The 20730-nt window shown below is 34.9% G+C and overlaps 1 protein-coding gene across 2 annotated transcripts in view; it reads right to left on the bottom strand.

Annotated features, from left to right (window-relative positions):
- EPHA3 (EPH receptor A3) overlaps positions 1 to 20730 on the bottom strand; it is a 386765-nt gene that overhangs the window by 60446 nt on the left and 305589 nt on the right. Inside the window, exons 6-9 of one of the 2 annotated variants that reach the window (XM_061134299.1) lie at positions 17667 to 17791; positions 14702 to 14864; positions 5664 to 5766; positions 4889 to 4956 (exon numbers count right to left, since the gene is read on the bottom strand). In XM_061134299.1, the coding sequence (XP_060990282.1) occupies positions 4889 to 4956; positions 5664 to 5766; positions 14702 to 14864; positions 17667 to 17791 (459 nt within the window). The remainder of the gene's footprint in view (positions 1 to 4888; positions 4957 to 5663; positions 5767 to 14701; positions 14865 to 17666; positions 17792 to 20730) is intronic. The other variant, XM_061134301.1, reaches the window with a different exon arrangement.

Below are 20730 nucleotides of genomic sequence, written 5' to 3'. Positions count from 1 at the left end.
GGAGACACAGGAGATCAAGGGTTCAGTCCCTGACTGGAGAAGATCCCTGGAGGAAGAAATGTCAACCCACTCTAGTATTCTTGCCTGGAAAATCCCTGGCGGGCTAGAGTCCATGGAGTCACAGAGTACATGTGAGTACACAAGAGATATAGCATCAGTTAACTGAAATCTTATTGTGTGGAGCTTTCCAACATGCGTCCATGCTAAGTCACTTCAGTCATGTCCGATTCTTTGAGACCCTATGGATCGTAGCCCTGCAGGCTCCTCTATCCATGAGGTTCTACAACAAGAACACTGGAGTGGGTTGCCATGCCCTCCTCGAGGGAATCTTCCTGACCCAGGAATCAAACCCATGTCTCTAAGGTTTCCTTAATTGGCAGGCGGGTTCCTTACCACTAGGGAAGGTGACCACCCAGCTTTTCAATATAGCTAAAGGCAATACAATTATTCTCTATAAGTTTAATAATGGTGCTAAGGAGCTAAAATTCCAAACATAAATCATATTTATAGCTTATCAAATATAAACTTTCTTCATAGTTTATTTAATCATTCTGAAGATAGAAAATTTTCACAATGTTCCAAATTAAAATTGCACAGACAGAAGATAGAGGGGAATCATTTTGAATTTGATTTAATTTTAATGACATTTCTATCATTTAGAAAAATAATTCACTTTAGAAACAATTTGGAATGTTCAAGAAACTTTCTCTGAGAATTTTCTCTAAAAAGGAAGCCTAAAAAAAAAAAAGAAAGAAAAATAAAAAGGAAGGCTAAAATCTATTAAAGTATATAACACTAATGCTTTAACATTAAATAATAATGTGACAAACTCTCACACTTTATGCACCAATATAACTGATTTTGATTTTAATTTTAGTAACATTGGTAAAATTATTTTAGCTAGGAAAGTGGATGCTTAGTAGGGATACATTTTTTTCTTTTATCACACTATATTATTGAAGGATTTTTTTTTAACATCCTAAAATAACAAATAAAATCAGACGTTGTCTTTTCTGATATCACTTTTTAACAGAAAAACCTTAATGGCAAAATCACACCTGAACATTCTGGAATTTCTGAAGGTTTCTTTGAGCTAGTTTGGTAGTTCGCATGAAACAGGGGTGGGGACTGTCATGAAAGCAATTGTTCCAGAGACCCTTCAGCACAGTGGCCATTCAGCCAATGAGTCCAGGATTTCAGAATTTAGATTACGAAATGATTAGTTTGTTAATCTACAGGATGACTCTGTGAATACCATGTTACATCACATAATAATTTATGTTCCTGGGAAACTTCCATAGAGGTTTGAGTAAAGAAATATAAAGCATAAGAATAAATGGATTATAAGAGAAACGGTGACTGGGAGAGATTGGAGGTAAAAACTATTTTCCTCAGCCTCTTCTTCGGATGCTGTTGAGGCAACAGAATAGGTATGAAAGGTGAGGGAGCACATGGAGAATTGAGGGGAAGTTGGGTTAGTCACCCCAACATTGGAAAAGGGCAGCCACTCTCCATCCAGGGGCAGAGTGTTGATAATTGAGATGACACCTGTAGCTAGGGAGTCAACATCCACAAAAATGGGGAAATAGTAAGTTTTTTCCCCTTGCTCTGGGCAAACTGTGAGGGGAGTTCCTTTTGAAGTAAGAACTCTACTTTTCTGGTGTACAAAGAATGTACTAGGCCTACGAGAAGAAAAACTCTGAAAAATATGCTTTTCAAGTGCCTAGCATTGAGTGCCTGTGATTGCAGTTGTTGCCCAGAAAACGACAGAAACTATTGCCATTATTAGTAACTTCATGTTAAGAAGGTGTATTCACAAACAGGAATATCCTTTGATTTCCTGGAGACAGAATTTGAGCTCAAAAATGCCCATTTCTTTGGAGCTCACACATCAGCTTGCATGCTTCTGCTATTATTATAAACATTATTGCTTCTGATAAAAAGTCACTCTTTAGTACCGTGGTCTACTATTATTTATTATTACACTAGAACTATTTCTACATTATCAATACTAAAACATTTTACTGTTAAAACAAGCAAACAGATTTTCTTGCTTTGGGGTAAGGAAAACAGTAAAAGTAACCAAAGATTTAGTAAAAGATGTCAAGAAATGAAGTCTTCTCAGAACTTTTCTGCTTAGTCATTTTGGTTACATTTAAAAGAAGACACATCAATGGAGGCTAGAATATGTGAACATCCCGTTTTGATTTTCCCCCAGTCATGTTAAGTTTGGGGACTAGTAAGGTAAGAAAATCTGGCATTCCTTTTCAAGGGAAATGGTAGCACTTTAAAAAATTACGTGAAAAATATTTTTTTTCCTAGTAAACAGTTGCAAATATTCTGCCTTGCTGAATTTAAGGAAATCAACTTGAGAGATATTTACTGGCAAAATACGGGTATGGGGCTAAGGGATACAAATTACTGCATATAAATTAGGTAAGCAACAAAAATATCTTGTTTAGCACAGAAATTATAGCCATTTACTCATGGTAACTTTTAATGGCATATGATCTGTAAAAACCCTAATAATTATGCTGTACATGTGAAACTAATACTGTAAATCAACTATACGTAAATTTAAAGAAGGAATTACAAAGAAGATTTTAAAATGAGTTGTTAGGAAGGATGTCTCAAGCATTTTAAATAAGCACCAGCTTGAAACAGTCTTGAAAGTGTACTTTAGAGTTACCGTTCCATTCCTGTCAACCCTAGAGAGTATCCATATTACTAAATAATCTAAAAATTAAATAGTCATTCCTGTATAAAATCAATCAAATTCATCGTGATTGATTAAAATCAAGTAAATGGCTTTTCTAGCCACATGACATTTAGAGAAACAATACAAATATAAACACATACACACACATCTCCAAGAAAAATGGCCTGTTCACCGTGGGAGCTCTGGCTGCTGATTTTTAACTGCCATCCCCAGAGGTTCCAGGAATCAGGTGATTCAGGATGCAAGCGCATAATCCCTTCACACCAATAATTAAGGGCGACACAGAGAGTAATTGGGCTGTGTCAAGAAAACCAGATAATAAACACATGCACACGTGTTAAGCTGCACTACTTTACAGCTCGTTCTGTGCAAACATAGTAATTTACATTTCCATTTTACCAGCATGAGTTGCCCTAAGGACAGCAAAAAAGTAAAAAGGCCCAGGCAGAGAGGGCAAGGGGACAGGATCTTAGGAGGTGAAACACATTTCTTTCCTTTTGAAGCAATATTATAGGATTTGTAACAAGGCTGAAGGGAATAGTTCATAGCTAGAGCTTTTCAAAGTAATACCAAATAAATGGTCTGAAATAAACCAGCTGTGGTATTAAGACAAGAAAGTTTATGACAGGCATATAAGTTACTTTATGTCCTTAAAGCCAGGGTAAAACACATTTCTTTTTTGTTTGGCTATCATAAGTATATCGTGCATTTGAAGAAAATTAAAGCTTCAGCAAACTCCACCATAAAAACCAACAGCCAAAGCCGATTGGAGTCATAGAGGAACCTGCTTAAAATCGACACACACAAATTTATCAGTGCTTCAAGTTTATGAGATTTATAATTTCTATATAAAGAACCAAATCAGTATGACCTGCTCTAAAGACAGTATTTACATCCATTGTCCAGCTCAGATTAAGATCAATTTAATCCACAGAAATGCAACTGTTTTGACTAATTTATGCATGGTGAATCAGATACAGTGTTTTGTGGGATCTTGAAGGAAAAGCTAGATAAATATCCTGTAACTTATTCATACACTCTTTTAAAACTTTTGAGTTGCAAACCTAACTACTCTGGAAAGAGATATTGATATTATATAATTGATATTGGTTTTTCTGTGAATTATTCTGTAATGTGATGGAAAAATCAAACAATGCTCTCTGTGAACTCTGCCTTTCTGTCCATCCTACTTTAACTCATATTTTGGAAAACATTTTTTTTTTAAATCTACTATATGCTTCCTGCATGGTAATAACAGGTCATCAAGTTTTTACTGTAAAGTTACAACTTTTAGGTGGAAGGTCAATGACTGATAGGAAGTATCATGTTGAACTGAAAGCATTTATAGAAGGCAACAGTGAATGCCAAAGAAAGTAATGCTTACTAGACTACATTAGTTACAGTGAGATTATTGGAGAACATCTAAGAATGAGTATAATCTTTGTGCTAATTTCCAGGAGGACATGCCACTGATTAGTAATTGCCACAATAAACTGAGCCATAGTTTGGAAAAGCAAAACACCTGGAATGATTTGTTTCGCCTGAAGGAAAACAAAAAAGTCTTTTAATTAGATATAAATACTCTGTTTCTTAAAAGAGTATTTCTTTTAAAGAATATTGAAAGGAGACTAAATTGTTTGATATTAAAATAAGAGGGGAAAGCATTGACTTCCCTACCAATTGGATATCATGTAACTCCAAAGTAAAGTTTATTCTAAAGGCTTTATCCTGGTTGGTTGACAAAATGGAGTCAGGCATTTCACATAAACAAAGGTTGTTTATATTTACTTGGCAGTTAAGAAAGGAAAAAAGATTCCTATTTAGATTTCAGCAAATAACTAGTAATAAGGAAATTGAAGATACGCTTTGCCTTTCAGCCATGCAGAGCTGACTATAGTTATGTACTTCCCATCATGAGCATTATTTGAATATAAACCACCAGTTACCCTTCATGTTAGCTTAACTGTGCTGCAACGCAGACGCATAAAAATTACTTAATGGAGAGCCGTGGATTCCCTTCTCCATTTAAAATAAACGTAACTTGCTCAACCGTCCCATAAAACTACTCCTGAATTCTCTCTGTCAGGGGGAAGTTATCCAGTTTTAAGTCAACAACTGCTTAAACTGAAATGGTAAAACCAAGACAGCAAACATAGGTTAGAAACTTACAGTGTCCATTCCCAAAATGAAGTCTTTTTTCATCTGCTCCGTGTTTCGACTTATGATAGCCACAGAACCTAGAGGTGAATCAAAGGAAAAGAACACAGAAAATAAATATACTGAAAACAGTGATCTATGTTCAGAATGTGCAAAGCACACACACACAAAAAGCATTTTGTATGAACAATTAAATGCTTTAGTGAAAGTTTAATGACTTCATATTTTCTAAATCCTCTAGAGAAAGCCTCTTTCTCTGGGGATCCTGGAAAGCTGCCTAATGAGGAGATATGGAGAGTCGCTTCCCCACTGAGCAGACTCCTTCAGTTCAGTTTTTATAATGGCCCTAGCAAGTGTTTATAGTATTTTTTTTAAAAACAACTGCTGTTAGAATGAATGGAGGGTAAAGTTTCCATTGTTAGTGATTAGCGCTGCGTAGTGTTACCAGTGTTCTGGGTGAGAAAGTGTCAGGGAAATCTGGGGTATATTTGGTGAGGGAAGCGATAATTGGAAAAAGAAAGTAAAAACTAAGAGTGTGAGGTCAGAAGAGAGAAGAGAAACGGTATGTTTTTGAGAGTGGGGCAAGAATTTAATGAAAAAAAGAAACTCGAAACTAAAGGTGGAGAATCAAAAGAAAGGGAGAAAAGAGAAAGATCTAGAATACAAGTGGAGACATTCTTATTAGTTAAAATAACTTATTGACCAAACCCTTCAGAGTTTAGTGGCAATTGAGGGGAACAAGCAATGCAGTAATGCAAGTAAGTTGTAAAACAGACTGTGAACGCACCTCCCAATCAAGACATAGGTGACGCCTGTGAGGAGAATAATTGCTACCGCCGCTGAAATGGCAATCATTACCACTTGGCTATTTTCACCAGAGATGGAGAAAGCTGTGAGGTTGGAGAGAAAACAATAAGAAAAAAACTAGGCATTGACACAGCATAATTAACCTCTACCTGAAAAAGTTGATAAATTAGGTTATATTTAGTCTGGCTTGCTGTCTAATACGACGTAAAAAGAATTCTTCATTTAATATAAAATAATAGACGTTTTGTATAATTTTACTTGAAGTTTCTGATTAATAAGATTAAATACTCTGTTTTCATGGATATCAATCAAAACTAGTTAAGCATCTACCGCACAAAACATGCTGAATTGGTTTTCTCTATGTTCATTGGCGAGAGACTCATCAGATAAACAGAAATCATCAGAGAAATACAGGAGATAGTTCAAGTTTCCCAGAATGAAATTATAAAAACTTTCTCATTAGTTTGTTTAGTCTCTAACATCTGTATTTATTTAAAAGATGATATAATACCTGTCCTATGGACCTGAACACATCTCACCAACAAATTGTTCCTGTCCCTGGATTTCCTACCTCAGTAAATGGCCCATCACTCATTCACTCACCAATGCCAGGTATTAGCAAATATTCCCCAGGAGCCAAATCTGGCCTGCCATTAATTTTTGTATAGCTCAGAAACTCAAAACAACTTATATTTTTTAATGGTTATAACAAGTCAAGGGAAGATTTTGTGATATGAGAAAATTATATAAAATCCAAACTTTGGTGTCCATAAATAAAATTGCATTGGAGCATAGCCACATTCATTTATTTGTTCATTGTCTAAGGCAGCTTTTATGCTAAAATCAGTGAAGTTGTATAGGAGCAACAGAAACTGTATATACACTAAGCCTAAAATATTTATTTTCTAGCCCCGTACAGAAAATGTTTACTGACCCTTGACTAAACCAATGCTTCTCTAACTTTGTTATTCATTTGCTATTGTGTCCAACTCTTTGCAACCCCATGGACTGCAGCACACCAGACTTCTCTGTCCTTCACTATCTCCCAGGGTTTTCTCTCTAACTTGTTCACATAAATCACTTGAGGATCTTTTGAAGAAAGCAGTTTCAGGCGGTCTGGAGTGGGGACTGAGTCTGCGCATACCTTATGAGCTCCCAGTAATGCTGATGCTGCTGATTTCAGACCACAACATTTTAATTAACAAAGACGTAGGCCATAAATATAAAGTCACCTGTCCTCTCCCTCTCCTGATTATTCCACATCCAATTAATCACGAAATTCTTTTAAATATTTTAGTTTCTGTCTTCATTTCTCTTCTGGATAACAATAAAAAAAATTCCCAGCTGATCTCTATTTGCAAGCTTTGCCTATCTTAGCTGGCCACCAGAGTATTCCTGCTAAACCATGAGTTTGATTATGTCATTGACATGCATAGAAGTTTTGCAGGGCTCCTCGTCACTTTCTGGATAAAATGTGTGTATTCCATTTAGGATCTGTTCTCTGTCTAAATCCCTAGCCTCATCTGCTAACAAAATCCATAAGCATTCTAATCTCTATACTTTCTAAAATATGCACACTTCCTGGAACATTCCCTCATCCTTTAACGTTTATTGCTTTTATATTAGTAAATGCTGATTAAACAAATAAATGAGTTGGGTATCACAAGATGAGCTTAGAAGAGACGGTTAAGTTATATTATCACCTCTTCAGAAGCCAAGGTCACATCTTGAACCTGATGAAAATCTAAGGCTGGAAGATTTTCTCCAAAATACTTCAATTTAGGGAACAGTTAAATGATTCAAATTAAAAAAACAAAACAAAACATGGCAGATAGACTATTAGAACTTTTCTAAACATCTGAAAAAAAAAAAAAGAACTCAGAGTGTGGTAGGATGGTATACTCATAATATAAACTGTTGGAAGTACTTTATTCTTTACAACCAGAAAACTATTGTTTATACTTCCATGGCAGTCGTGGGAGTGCCTGCTAGGATCTCTCTACTGCCAGGCCTGCAGTGGGCAGACAGCCTCCAGCTGCTGCACTTTCAGGATCCACTGCAGTCACTCTCCCCTCAATGACTAAACATGGCAAGGGGACTGGAGCCAGGCAACTTGTGCCCCTGCGTGACTCCTGCAAAGGGTGATATTCATTCTGGGGCTCGCCATTAGCTCGGTGAGACCCTCGGAGCTGCGTTGCTTTCTGAGGCTCATCCTTCTGAACGCTCTGCTTTCTCTCTGTCTTCATAGATGGCTGACCTACATCTCAGTCTGAGGCTCTGCTTGGCCATATCTGCTCTTCCTGTTTTATTTTTTATCTGTTTCCCTTCCCTTCCCTCCCCAAAGCTCTTGTAATTCTACCTTAGTATATGCTTTCCAGAAGACCTGAACTGATGTATCCCTATCCATTGGCTATAGATCATGAGTCATTTGTAAAATAACTTAACCTTGTAATTCAATAATGTTCCATGAACATATAATAATCAATTTATCTCATGCTTTGGTAAATTTTATCCAGTTTATAAAATAAAGGTCAGTGAAACTGGGAGAGTAAACATGACAGAAAAAAAGAATTTTCTTTTCATCAAAGACAGGATTAAACTTGACCCCTCTACAATTCCCTCTAGTTCTCAATATAGATAAATTTCAGAGACTATCTAGAAGTGCAGAACCAAATCAGATTATTTTTGTGCTGGAAATTGGCAAACATTTGAAAGAATAATATTGATTAAATGTGTGTGATAGAGTTGTCTAATAATTTTATGTGGCATACTGTCAATAATCTATATCTATTATAATTCTTAGAAATTTAGTTTGACTATGTTGCCACAGCAAACTGCTCCCCCTGTTTCTAATTGCTTCCCATTTTTGTCCATCCTACACATGCTGTCCACTGTCTTTCCCTAAGGAAGACTGGCGAGGAGTACGTTCTCACGAGCCAGAATGCCTGGCTTTGTACCAATTTGCTATGTGACATAATATGATAGTTGTAAGGATTAAAGGAGTTCAGTTCAGTTCAGTAATACAAGTTAAATACTAGAACAGTGCTAAACACATAATAAGGATTTAATAAATCTATTTTTGTTATTTCATTTTCCCTGTGAAGAACTGGAAAAAGTTCTCCATATCTTACAAAATTACATATGACAGTCTAATTTTTATATACAAAGTTCTTTTATAATGATTCCACTCTACTTCTATCAGGCGTTCTTAATAACCCCTAAAAATAGGGTCCAAGAGATTAAAGTTGCTGCATACCCATTCATTAGAAACAACGAAAAGACAGTATGAAGCATTTAGCAGTGCTGACTGAATTGTCCCTAGGCCAATCTTCTTGAATAGTAATATCCAATAAGATCCTCCAATTCCAAAACTCAGCTTTATCTCACATATTTTTGTTCCACAAATTCCTTGGATGTTCATATTACGTACTATACATTTAAACACGGCGCACACACAGTGCCTGCTATTCTACTATACCAGGTAATATTTTAAGCACTTTCTAAACATCAATTAACTTAATCAATGTAAAAACCACATGGAGTCATGCATAGTGATCTTTCCCAGTTTTCAGATAGGGAAACTAAGACATTGAAGATTGAAGTGGCTTGTCAAGGTCATCCTATTGTGTGTCAGTTTACTCCAGGGTCCTTGCTCTTAACACCTACACTGCGCCTCAAAAGGTAATGTTTATATTTACTTATTTTTAAGCTTTGGAAAAAATCTATACTAAAATAGTAAGAGTGAATGGATTTAAAAAAAATCAAACTGTGCAATTCAAAGATTTTTATAAATGGAGGAGGGTATTAAAAAAAAGTCCTCTTTCTCTCTGCCTTCTTTTCATCTGATCTATCAATCAATGGAAATATAGCAAATATAAAAACTTGTTTGCGAAAGTCCTAAGAATCTCATTATTAAATGAGATTTCTTAAACCTCAGACACTGAAGCCTCATTAGAAGATCATGCATAACATGACCACAGCTCTATCTGTGGTAAATTTGGAATCACATTACAATTGTAGAACTTGTGGTTGGTTTTGCAAATTTACTTATCAGATAGGGTTAACTGCTAATTAAGAATGTGTGAGGTTAGACTGGTGTTCCAAACCATGCATTAATATAATACATATTTATCTAATAGTGTTCTGCACCTGCTGCTCCTCAATATGCCTAGTTTGTAACACACTATATAATAAATATTTGATTTTTATAGTTCTGTGATTTGTGATCTCTCTTGTTAAAGCAAATATTCATTTTGGTGTTGTTAATGCCAATAACTGCTTAAAGTTTGAAAAAACTCAATCTACAATCATTTCAAAATGGGGAACTTTCTTTGTGCCACTTAAAATTTATAAAAATATTTAGAACTTCAAATTTTAAATTGTAATTATATTTTATTATTGTGTCATCTAAAATTTTAAATTTGTTTTAAACGTCTTCACATGTACTTCCACAGTATTTTGCATCACCTTGTTTTTATGTCCTCAAAGGGTGATTTTTCCATGTTCATTCCATCACAGGAAGATTAGGCGAGGTCTAATGTACAGACTCCACATCTGAGACTTGAATACCCTTCGCTATCCAAGGGGGATCGGTTCCAGGACCTTCTATAGGTACCAAAATTCAAGGATGCTAAAGTCCCTTATATAAATTGGTGTAGTATTTGCATATAAATTAAATACATCCTGCCTTATACATTGAAGCATCTCTAGATTACTAATAATACATAATAAAAATTAATGCAATGTAAATAGCTGCTGGATTGCCATAAATCAAAGTTGTGCTTTTTGGAATTTTCTGGAATTTTTTTGGTATATATATATATATATATATAATATTAAAATTTATTGAAGTACAGTCTAGTGATTTATAATGCCATATTAATTAATTTCTGCTGTACAACAAAGTGACAGTTATACATATATATCTTATTTCAAATTCTTTCCTATTCTATTTTCAAATTCTTTCCTATTCTATTCCACTATGGTTTATCACAGGATATTAAATATTGCTGCTATTATTTTTCAGTTGCTCAGTCTTGTCCAATTTTTTGTGATCCCATGGACTGCAGCAGGCCAGGCTTCCCTGTCCATCACCATTCCCGGAGCTTGCTCAAGCTCATGTCCACTGAGTTGGTGATGTCATCCAACCATCTCATCCTTTGTCATCCCCTTCTCCTTCTGCCTTCAATCTTTCCCAGAATCACGGTCTTTTTCAATGAGTTGGTTCTTCCCATAAGCTGGCCAAAATATTGGAGCTTCAGCTTCAGCATCAATCCTTCCAATGAATATTCAGGGTTGAATTCCTTTAGGATTGACTGGTTTGATCTTGCAGTCCATGGGACTCTCAAGAGTCTTCTCCAACACCACAGTTCAAAGGCATCAATTCTTTGGCACTCAGCCTTTTTTATTGTCCCGCCATCACATACATACATGACTACTAGAAAAACCATAGCTTTGACTATATGGAACTTAGTAGGCAAAGTAATGTCTCTGCTTTTTAATTCACTGTCTAGCTTTCTTATTGCTTTTCTTCCAAAGAGCGTCTTTAATTTCATGGCTGCAGTCACTGTCCACAGTGACTTTGGCACACAAGAAAATAAAGTCTGTCTCTGCTTCCATTTTTTCCCCATCTATTTGCCATGAAGTAATGGGACCAGATGCCATGATCTTTGTTTTTTAAATGTTGAGTTTTAAGCCAGCATTTTACTTCCTTGTTCACCTTCAGCAAGAGGCTCTTTAATTCCTCTTTGCTTTCTGCCATAAGGGTGGTGTCATCTGCATATCTGAGGTTATTGATATTTCTCCCTTCAATCTTGATTCCAGTTTGTGCTTCAGCAAACTTGGCATTTCTCATGATGTACTCTGCATGTAAGTTAAATAAGCAGGGTGACAGTATACAAACTTGACGTACTCCTTTCCCAATTTGGAACCAGTCCATTGTTCCATGCCTGGTTCTAACTATTGTTTCTTGACCTGCATACAGATTTCGCAGGAGGCAGGTAAGGTGGGCTGGTATTCCCATCTCTTAAAAAATTTTCCGCAGTTGTTGTGATCCACACTGTCAAAGGCTTTATGTAGTCAATGACGCAGAAGTAGATTTTTTTCTGGAATTCTCTTGTTTTTTCAGTGATCCAATGGACGTTGGTAATTTGATCTCTGATCCTCTGCCTTTTGTAAATCCAGTTTGAATATCTGGAAGTTCTCGGTTCACATATTGTTGAAGCTTGAAGGATTTTGAGCATTACTTTGATAGCATGTGAAATAATTGTAATTGTGTGGTAGTTTGAACATTCTTTGGCATTGCCCTTCCTTGGGATTGGAATGAAGACTGATCTTTTCCAGTCCTATGGCCACTGCTGAGTTTTTCAAATTTGCTGGCATATTGAGTGCAGCACTTTAACAGCATCATCTGCTAGCTGATTTGAAGTAGCTCAGCTGGAATTCCATCACCTCCACTAACTTTGCTAGCAGTATTGCTTCCTAAGGCCCACTTGACTTCACACTCTAGGATGTCTGGTTCTGTGTGAGTGACCACACCATCGTAGTTATCTGGGTTATTAAGATCTTTTTTGTATATTTCTTCTGGGTATTCTTGTGACCTCTTCTCAATATCTTCTGCTTCTGTTAGGTCCACACTGTTTCTGTCCTTTATTGGGCCTATCTTTGCATGAAATGCTCCCTTGGTATCTCTAATTTTCTTGAAGAGATCTCTAGTGTTTCCCATTCTATTGTTTTCATCTTTCCCTTTGCATTGTTCACTCAGGAAGGCTTTCTTATCTCTCCTTGCTCTTCTCTCGAACCCTGCATTCAAATGGATATATCTTTCCTTTTCTCCTTTGCCTTTAGCTTCTCTTCTTTCCTCAGTCATTTGTAAGTCCTCCTCAGACAACCACTGTGTCTTTTTGCATTTCTTTTCTTGGGGATGGGGATGACCTCCTGTACAATGTCACGAACCTCAGCCCATAGTTCTTCTGGCACTGTGTCTATCAGACCTAATCCCTTGAATCAATTTGTCACTTTCAGTATATAATCATAAGGGATTTGATTTAGTTTATACCTGAATGGCTTATTGGTTTTCCCTATGTTCTTCAACTTAAGTCTGAATTTTGCAATTGGGAGTTCACGATTGAGCCACAGTCAGCTCCTGGTCTTGCTTTTGCTGACTGTACAGAGCGTTCCCATTTTTGGCTACATAGAATGTAATCAGTCTGGTTTCAGTATTGACCATCTGGTGATACCCATGTGTAGAGTCATCTCTTGTGTTTTTGGAAGAGGGTATTTGCTATGACCAGTGCATTTTCTTGGCAAAACTCTGTTAGCTTTGGTCCTGCTTCATTTTGTACTCCAAGGCCAAACTCGCCTGTTATTCCAGATATCCCTTGACTTTCTACTTGTGTAAATTTTTGATCCAAGGTTGTTTGGATCTGTGAATGTGACACCCATAGATCTTGAGGGCCAACTGTGTCAATTTACGTTTTTGAGGATGGCAGCACCCCTCTGAGTAGAGGAATGGTCATGTTTCAGCTGTGAGCTCATAAATTCTAACACTAAGTTCTCATACCTTGCAGAAGGTAGAGCTAGTTATTAAAAGTAGCATTTCTAATTGTCTGACAAAAAGTGTGCCATAAAATATCTATTTTATCATGTTAGGTTAAACAGCTTTTATCTTTTGTTAATCTTGAATATTTCTATGAAACATGAAATTTGGGCATAAAATACTACCATACCAATAACAATGTAATTTTATATCATGAATCAAATATTTACAAAATAGGAAATATAGATACAGAGAGAAAAGGCACTTTGGAACTGTCAAAAGAGATTACTGGGTTTCATTTCAATTGTATGCTGGGCATTGTCAGACTCTTCCTTGATAATCTGTTTCTAAAGAGTGTTCATCTTTGATTGTCTTTCTAGCCTGTTTTACACCTGTGAAATTAATTCTAAGTAAAAAACTAAGAATAGTTATATACAGTATATGATTTTTCTCATTACAATTAGAATGATTCATCAACTAGAGATATGACTGATTTATGTTAGAAAAGATGATCTCAGTCATTATATTTATTGTCCTATAGTAGATTAACCAAATTTGGATTAACCAATTTATGTAAGTTTTCCTAATGGTCTACACTCATACACACAGACACAAACATACAAGTATGTATGTATATGTGTATATGTATTTGTTCTTCATATTTCCCTTTAAATCTTTTTAATTTGTTACTAGTTTCTTCATTAATAAGGTAAATAAAATCTTTAATCTGTGTTCATTTTAATTAATATTGTAGCCATGACTTTATCTTTTGAAAATTATATTTTAGTTGAGGTTTTTTCTAATATGAAGCAAATGCATTTGAAGAAAAGCAGAATGCTATTGGGAAAATGTTTGCCAATTTTATAAATTTAGAGTCAGACACACAGGACTATCCAAATTACCTGTGAATCTGAATGAGGTGATGAATGAAGTTTAGATATCCTTCATCTCCAAATGATACTAGATCCATGAGGATTAAAACAATATTAAATTCTTCATGGATCATCAAGTTTCTTTTTTTATAGTTCATTGAATCATGCAATGAACCTGGAATATCTGGATTAAGAGGTACTTTAATACTGAAGTTAACTTTAATAGTAAAGTTAAAATATTGCCATATTATGTAATGTTCCTCAAAGAAATTTATGTCCGATAGAAGATTAGGAGCATTCCAGGCACTAGAATATATTCCATTTATAAAGAGAAAAAAAAAGATATACACTTCCACAAGCACAAGTATACATATACAATGCTATGCAAAATTATTAAATGTTCCCCAAGCAATAGTGAAGGGCAGGGGAGCCTGGCATGCAGCAGTCCATGGGATAGCAAAGAGTCAGACATAACTTAACGACTGAATAAGAAGAAGCAGTATACTTTCAATGTATCACATATTTAACTAAAACTCAGAGTGAGAATGAATTATCAGACATCTTTGCAACAGCCCTTCCCTCATACACTATATTGAAGAAAATACGTACAGTCTGGACTAGTTTCAAACTCAAACTTGCGACTGTTGGTCCCATATCCAGCTGCGGTCCGGGCTCGGATTTGGAATACGTATGTAGTATCAGGCTTGAGGCTACTGATGGTAACATTAGTGCCTCGTGCCCTGAGAATCGTATAACTTGTTTCTTGTTCCTGCTTTGAGGTAAGAAAAATCATGTTAAAACCGAATCTTCCTAGTCATGTCAGAAGGTAAAAAAGCTGAACCCCTCTAAACCAGTTCTTTTAGATTTAACACAACTCGTATGATGGATAAGAGATGACAATTGTTTAACTCTCTGAATGTAATAGAGGCATTTTTAAGCTAAAAATATTTATAGAATGTCCCATTTTTGATAAAATAATCTGTTCCCTGCAAATAATGCAGAAAAAAATTAGTCTTCATTTCTGCCAGTTAATGAATATGTGGCTGAAAATAAGTTATCTTCAAAGCCAAAGCTGAATGAAAGCTTCAGTCTAATTTTAAAAATAAACTTTCAAAGAGGAAAATATCCCCTGAATTAAGCTTAACAGGCATGTCCTACTGATTCTCAGAAAATATTTCTAGTAACTGTAAACTATTAAACTTAAAAAGGTCCAAGTTTTATGCACAATTCTACATTAATGACTTCCTTGGTATCAACTATATTTGCAATGTGTTTAATATAAGTCACTGTGGTTTAGTAGAGATGAAAATCTTCAGATAAATGTCTAGAAATATTTCCCCAAAGAATTCACATTGTATATTGAGAGGTTCACATTGCACATTAATTGTAAAGACTTTTTGTGTCAAGCCTTGTTTATGAAAATTGACTTTACATAGAATTGTGTTTTTCCTTTAACATATGGTAGTATATAAGTACCTAAGTTCAAGTAATAGTGGAATGTCCCTGGCATCTGGGGTGGGGCCTGGAATGGGTGATATAGAACAAGGTATATCCTCAACCCAAACTATACAGAATATTACAGAAAAAAAAAGTCATGCATTACATATACTTTTTAGCTAAAGATGCTGATTATGTATCAGCATTTGAGTTAGTATATTAAATAATGAAGAAGGCTGAATGTATTTACTTTACAGAAATCATTATTTTATGTGTTAAAAAATTTATTAAGCATATATCTACAACATGGTTGTGTTCATCATCGTTAATGAACTAAATAGTCAAGAACTTGACTAGTCAAGTCTAGTCAAAGTTGGATCTTGTAGGGCTTAAATCTTAGTGAAACATTCAAAATATTTCTAAGTATCATATATAAATATTTGGAAAAAATTTTTATTTTAAAATTTATGAACATTTGCTATAAATATTTATATAAAGTATATTTAAAATAACATTACACATAAGTATACATTGACTTTAAAATGCTTAGACAATAAAAATAGATTCAGTCACTTTTTCCTGTGCTACTTAATATTGTTTCAAAATATTGTTTTATGCTTTCTTTGAAATAAGTTCAGAAAATGTTTTATGTTTGTAAAAGATATGAATGTAGGTTAGTAGTATTTTTGAATCAGCTCTACAGAAGAGTTGGGTGTTCCCTGGTTCTGCTGTCCAGTCTGAACTAAGGAACACGATTAATTACCTGTTTATTTTGTTGTATCATCTATAAATCATGGATTATTGTATTTGTTATCTTGTCACATTTTTAAAAATAGAAGATTATGATCAAATGGGTATTTGATAGTACCACAGTGAATCACCAAAGCTAGGAGGTAATTTATTCATACTACGATTTTGGCACAATGAGTTTATTAGGTCGCGCTTTCTCTCAATCAAAGAGACATATCCTTTTTCCTATAGGGGGCAGTATGAAAAAAATGGCATCATACTTGTGAAATACTTTAACTTCAATAAACAGCATAACTACATAGTGCAGAGAAATCCTTGTACATTAGATTTTTTTTTTTTTGCATAACTGAGCATACCACTAATTCTCACATCTCTTAATGATCCATTTTCATTTAGAGGAAGATATGCAATACAGGGGAAAACATATTACATGAGGAGTGATGGCTGTCAGAATTCAAAACAGAGAACTAATGTTTATTAGCAGTGAGGCTGTGAGAAATTCAAATGTCACTGACTCTCAGTTTTTGTAATTGTAAAAGAGCCTATTTACTCACTGTCATCAGATTATCAAACAACTCAAAATAATGCATGTAGAAGTGTTCTGTAAATAGAAGCTATCAATACACAATTCATTTTAAAATACTTTGTAAACTGCAGCAGATAAATGAATATGTTGTGTTAATATTAGTAGCTATGAAACCACCCAGCTCTATTGATAAGGTTTGAATACATCTTGTTTTCAAACCTCACCATGATTTATAACCAGGGAGAAATAAGTGGTACTTAGAGTGATGAAATATCATGGCCTGAATTATCCTTACAAATAATCATGTACCTATTTTTTATAATTGTATTACCGAACACAATTTTATAATGTGAGGCACACATACTCCCATCTTCTAATCTCCTTGTACAAAGTAAAGAAAGCTTTAATCATCAACTCAATAATATAATGGTTTTGTTATCAGTTCAACATTCCTATCTGTATTGAGTAAAATTCATGTGAGTGTGAAGGTCAGGAAATGATGCTTAATGCAATGAACTTAGGAATAGTTCATCAATAGATAAAGGAATTGCTATATAATGGTTGTTTAGAACAGGGGTCTCCTGTGGAAGACACAAATGTCATCTCTAATATCATAACTAGATGGCTTACATTCGATGGTAACATCTTTGCTATGGCTTATTGCTGTTGAATGGGGGATATTCAATACAATAATTTCTAAACCCTCCTCTACCTATAAATCAGAGGTAGCACATGACCAGAGTTTTAAATAGAGCTCTTTCACTAGCAAGCAGTGTCATTAGTTTATTTGCAAGAGTATACTCATGAGAAAATAACCTCTTTCCTGACACAACTCAACTCTTTTAACATTATCTCCCCCACCTTTTCGTAGTATTTGACCTCATAGTCCAATATGATCCCATTAGGGTGTTCAGGTTCTTGCCAGGATAAAGAAATGCTGTTTCTGGATGTCCGATCTTTCTTAATCGTCATGACGGGTGATGGAGCTGTAAAGAGAGGATGGGAGGGTTTGATGGGAGAAGGAAAATTAATTGGATTGGGAAGGGCAGTAAAGAAGAGCAGAGAGGGAAGGGGACAAGCAAATGGAGCCTATCATTGTTCTAATCTTGGCAAGAAAGCACTATTTCCATTTCAAAGGCTCTTGAGTATTAATCTGGCCCCATATCAAGCCTCAGCAGCTGGATTATAGCCCTGGTACATACAAGCCTATGGAAAATGAGCTGAGATTTTCAGCTGCTGGTGGACTAGTGGCAAGTGAGCAGATGTTTTCAATCTGCTACTATAATGTAAGCAATGAAATATATTTGATATATTAAAAAAGAAAAAAAAACATTAGGACTACCTATTTGTTATAATGTTGCAAAGTTATGAATGCCAGAGTCTTCAGCTCATTGATAACATTTTCATATACAACTCTGTAAGAGGACTGGAATCCATTATGCACAAGGAGTCCCATGGTATCCATAGGTAATAATAATATTTAGTGTATTGTAAAATAGATAGGATTTAGGACATAGTAAAATGGATCTTGACTGCTGACAAAAAAGCTCTCATGAATAAAAATACATATACCAGGAAACAATAATCTCTACTTTTACATTTCCATTTCTTAAAAAATATGTTTAGTAAGAAGTACTGAGGAAGTGGGTGCTCTTTGTATCACAATTCTCTAGATATATTTTGAGGCTCTTATTGGGTGGTGACTCTGTTATCTTTTTCCAATGCATTATCAAAAATATAAATATGAATAAAAAACATCTGTCTGGATCAGATATCACAGGGTCACCATATTTTCTAATGGAAGATTAAATATGTTTTAAGTGATATCATACTTCAAATCCTTCCATTAGAAAGAAAAATGCATACTATCCATCAGTGCACTCTGGGTTTCAAATCTCAGTCTTGGTATCCTGGCCAACCAAAATCCTCATTGTGAAGTTCAGCAGCATTCTTCCCTAATGGAATTCAGTAAAATAAATTACAAACATGAAACAAACAAAAATCAAGAGTTCTCAGGAACATTAACTGTTGAATTGCTTTCATTACTAAAGGACATATTTTTTATAGATTTTTCTCAAATCAAAGATTATTAGAACTCCATGTATTTGCATTTCCTATAAGAGCTAGCAATAGGTGTTTCCTATATGTGGATTTGCTGTTTCTATGACTTATTATTATTAACATTATTATGATTATCTTGCCAGCTTTTGCATCCAAACTGTCATCCAAATTATTCCTGTCTATAAATGCCTTTCATTTTATTCTTCACTTAAAAATAGAACTTTCATTAAACTTGCCTTGTGACACTTCTTTACAAAGGGTAAACTTAAACAAAGCATTTATTACAGCAAATTTTCCATCTTTGTATTTCTACTATATGCAATATCTTATGTATTTTTGTAATTAAAGTCTCATTATTTTAATGGCCAGGGGATGATCACATAATTTTTTTCCAAAATAAAATATAAGTGCTGCTTTTATAATGGAAAAGTAAAATCATTTCTTCTATCACATTTCCCTCCCATTAACAATTAATATACTTTCACGTGGCCTTCCCTGGGGGCTCAGTTGGTAGAGTATCTGCCTGCAGTACAGGAGATGCGGGTTGGATCTGTGGGTCAGGAAGATCCCCTGGAGAAGGGCATGGCAACCCACTCCAGTATTCTTGGTGGAGATTCCCATGGACAGAACTCTATGGCCGGCTACAGTCCATAGAGTTGCAAAAACTTATACACTACTCAAGCAACTGAGCAGGCATGCACACACGCATACTTTCATGTAAGTGATATCATTTACCTTTTATGTTTGCCTTTTGTCTATTCAATATTATTTTATTTTTCAAACTTGCCTCATAATACCCCCAGCCCTAACACTGAGGCAGTTTGCTGCTCTGAAATTGATTTATGCTAAGGATAAGTTATTTTACACATATTTAGTTGAAATTTTATAAACTTATTCAAAATTTATAATCATGTCACTGAGTTGGAAATAAATAGCAGGTATGTTAAATTTTTAACAATTAATTTCTTTTTATTTACTCTAATATTTAGAAAAAAACAATTTATTATTTTATCATTACTAGAATAATTTCAGTCCCAATATCGTTGCTAATAATTTGGCTTTTTTTTGGTACCAAAAAATGGAGAAATTTCAACAAGTTTCCTCCTGAAGTAAATCCATTAATTGAATGACTTCTAATGCATGCTTACAGAGCATTTCAAAGAAGTTGAATGTTGGAACAGTATCCTATTGAACCCATGGAGATCCTCCCTATTTAATTTCATATCGCTTGAAACTGGTTTATTTTTCTTAACAGTTAAAATATATTTTCAAAGAAGTTTTGAAAATTACCAGGTATAGCACCTCTCCTTAAAAAAGAAGAGAGAATAATTTGTTTCTAAGAACAATTGTGAAGAGTATCAAATAAGCTTTTTAGTGAATGCTTTCCAGGCTCTTTTGGGGATCTGCCTAAGTTTTACTGCTTCTGCACTGTGCAAGACTTTATAACTGTTGAAATTCTTCAAAGGTCTTTGAGCAAGCTGCAGGGCCCTGCTGGATTGTAATAAATAGTCTTTTGTAATTCCACACTTACTTAAGTAGAGGCAATTGCTTGAAGCTTGTGCCATCTCTAAGTTAAATGAACCCTTTCTGATTGCTGCTTTTAGGCCCCTGTTAAGTCATTTGTTCTGCTCTTTTAATACACGCCCCTTGTGTTGGCTGCATTTCAGTAGTTTCAGAACAGTGCACCAGCTAAAATCCCATTACGCTTAGGTAATGCTCATCAATATTTTAATATTAATAAATAATTAACAAAAACTGTTTTTCTATCCCCTAATAAATAACTTTAAGACATAATAAAATATACTGTAGGAAGAGACAAATTCCACGAGCACGCCACTGTATCCATGCTTTCTAAATGGTTTTC

Source organism: Dama dama, chromosome 31, assembly GCF_033118175.1.
Source record: "Dama dama isolate Ldn47 chromosome 31, ASM3311817v1, whole genome shotgun sequence".
NCBI classification, from domain to species: domain Eukaryota; kingdom Metazoa; phylum Chordata; class Mammalia; order Artiodactyla; family Cervidae; genus Dama; species Dama dama.
The sequence above is the reverse complement of the archived record's forward strand: the minus strand, read 5'-3'. Positions and strand labels throughout refer to the sequence as shown.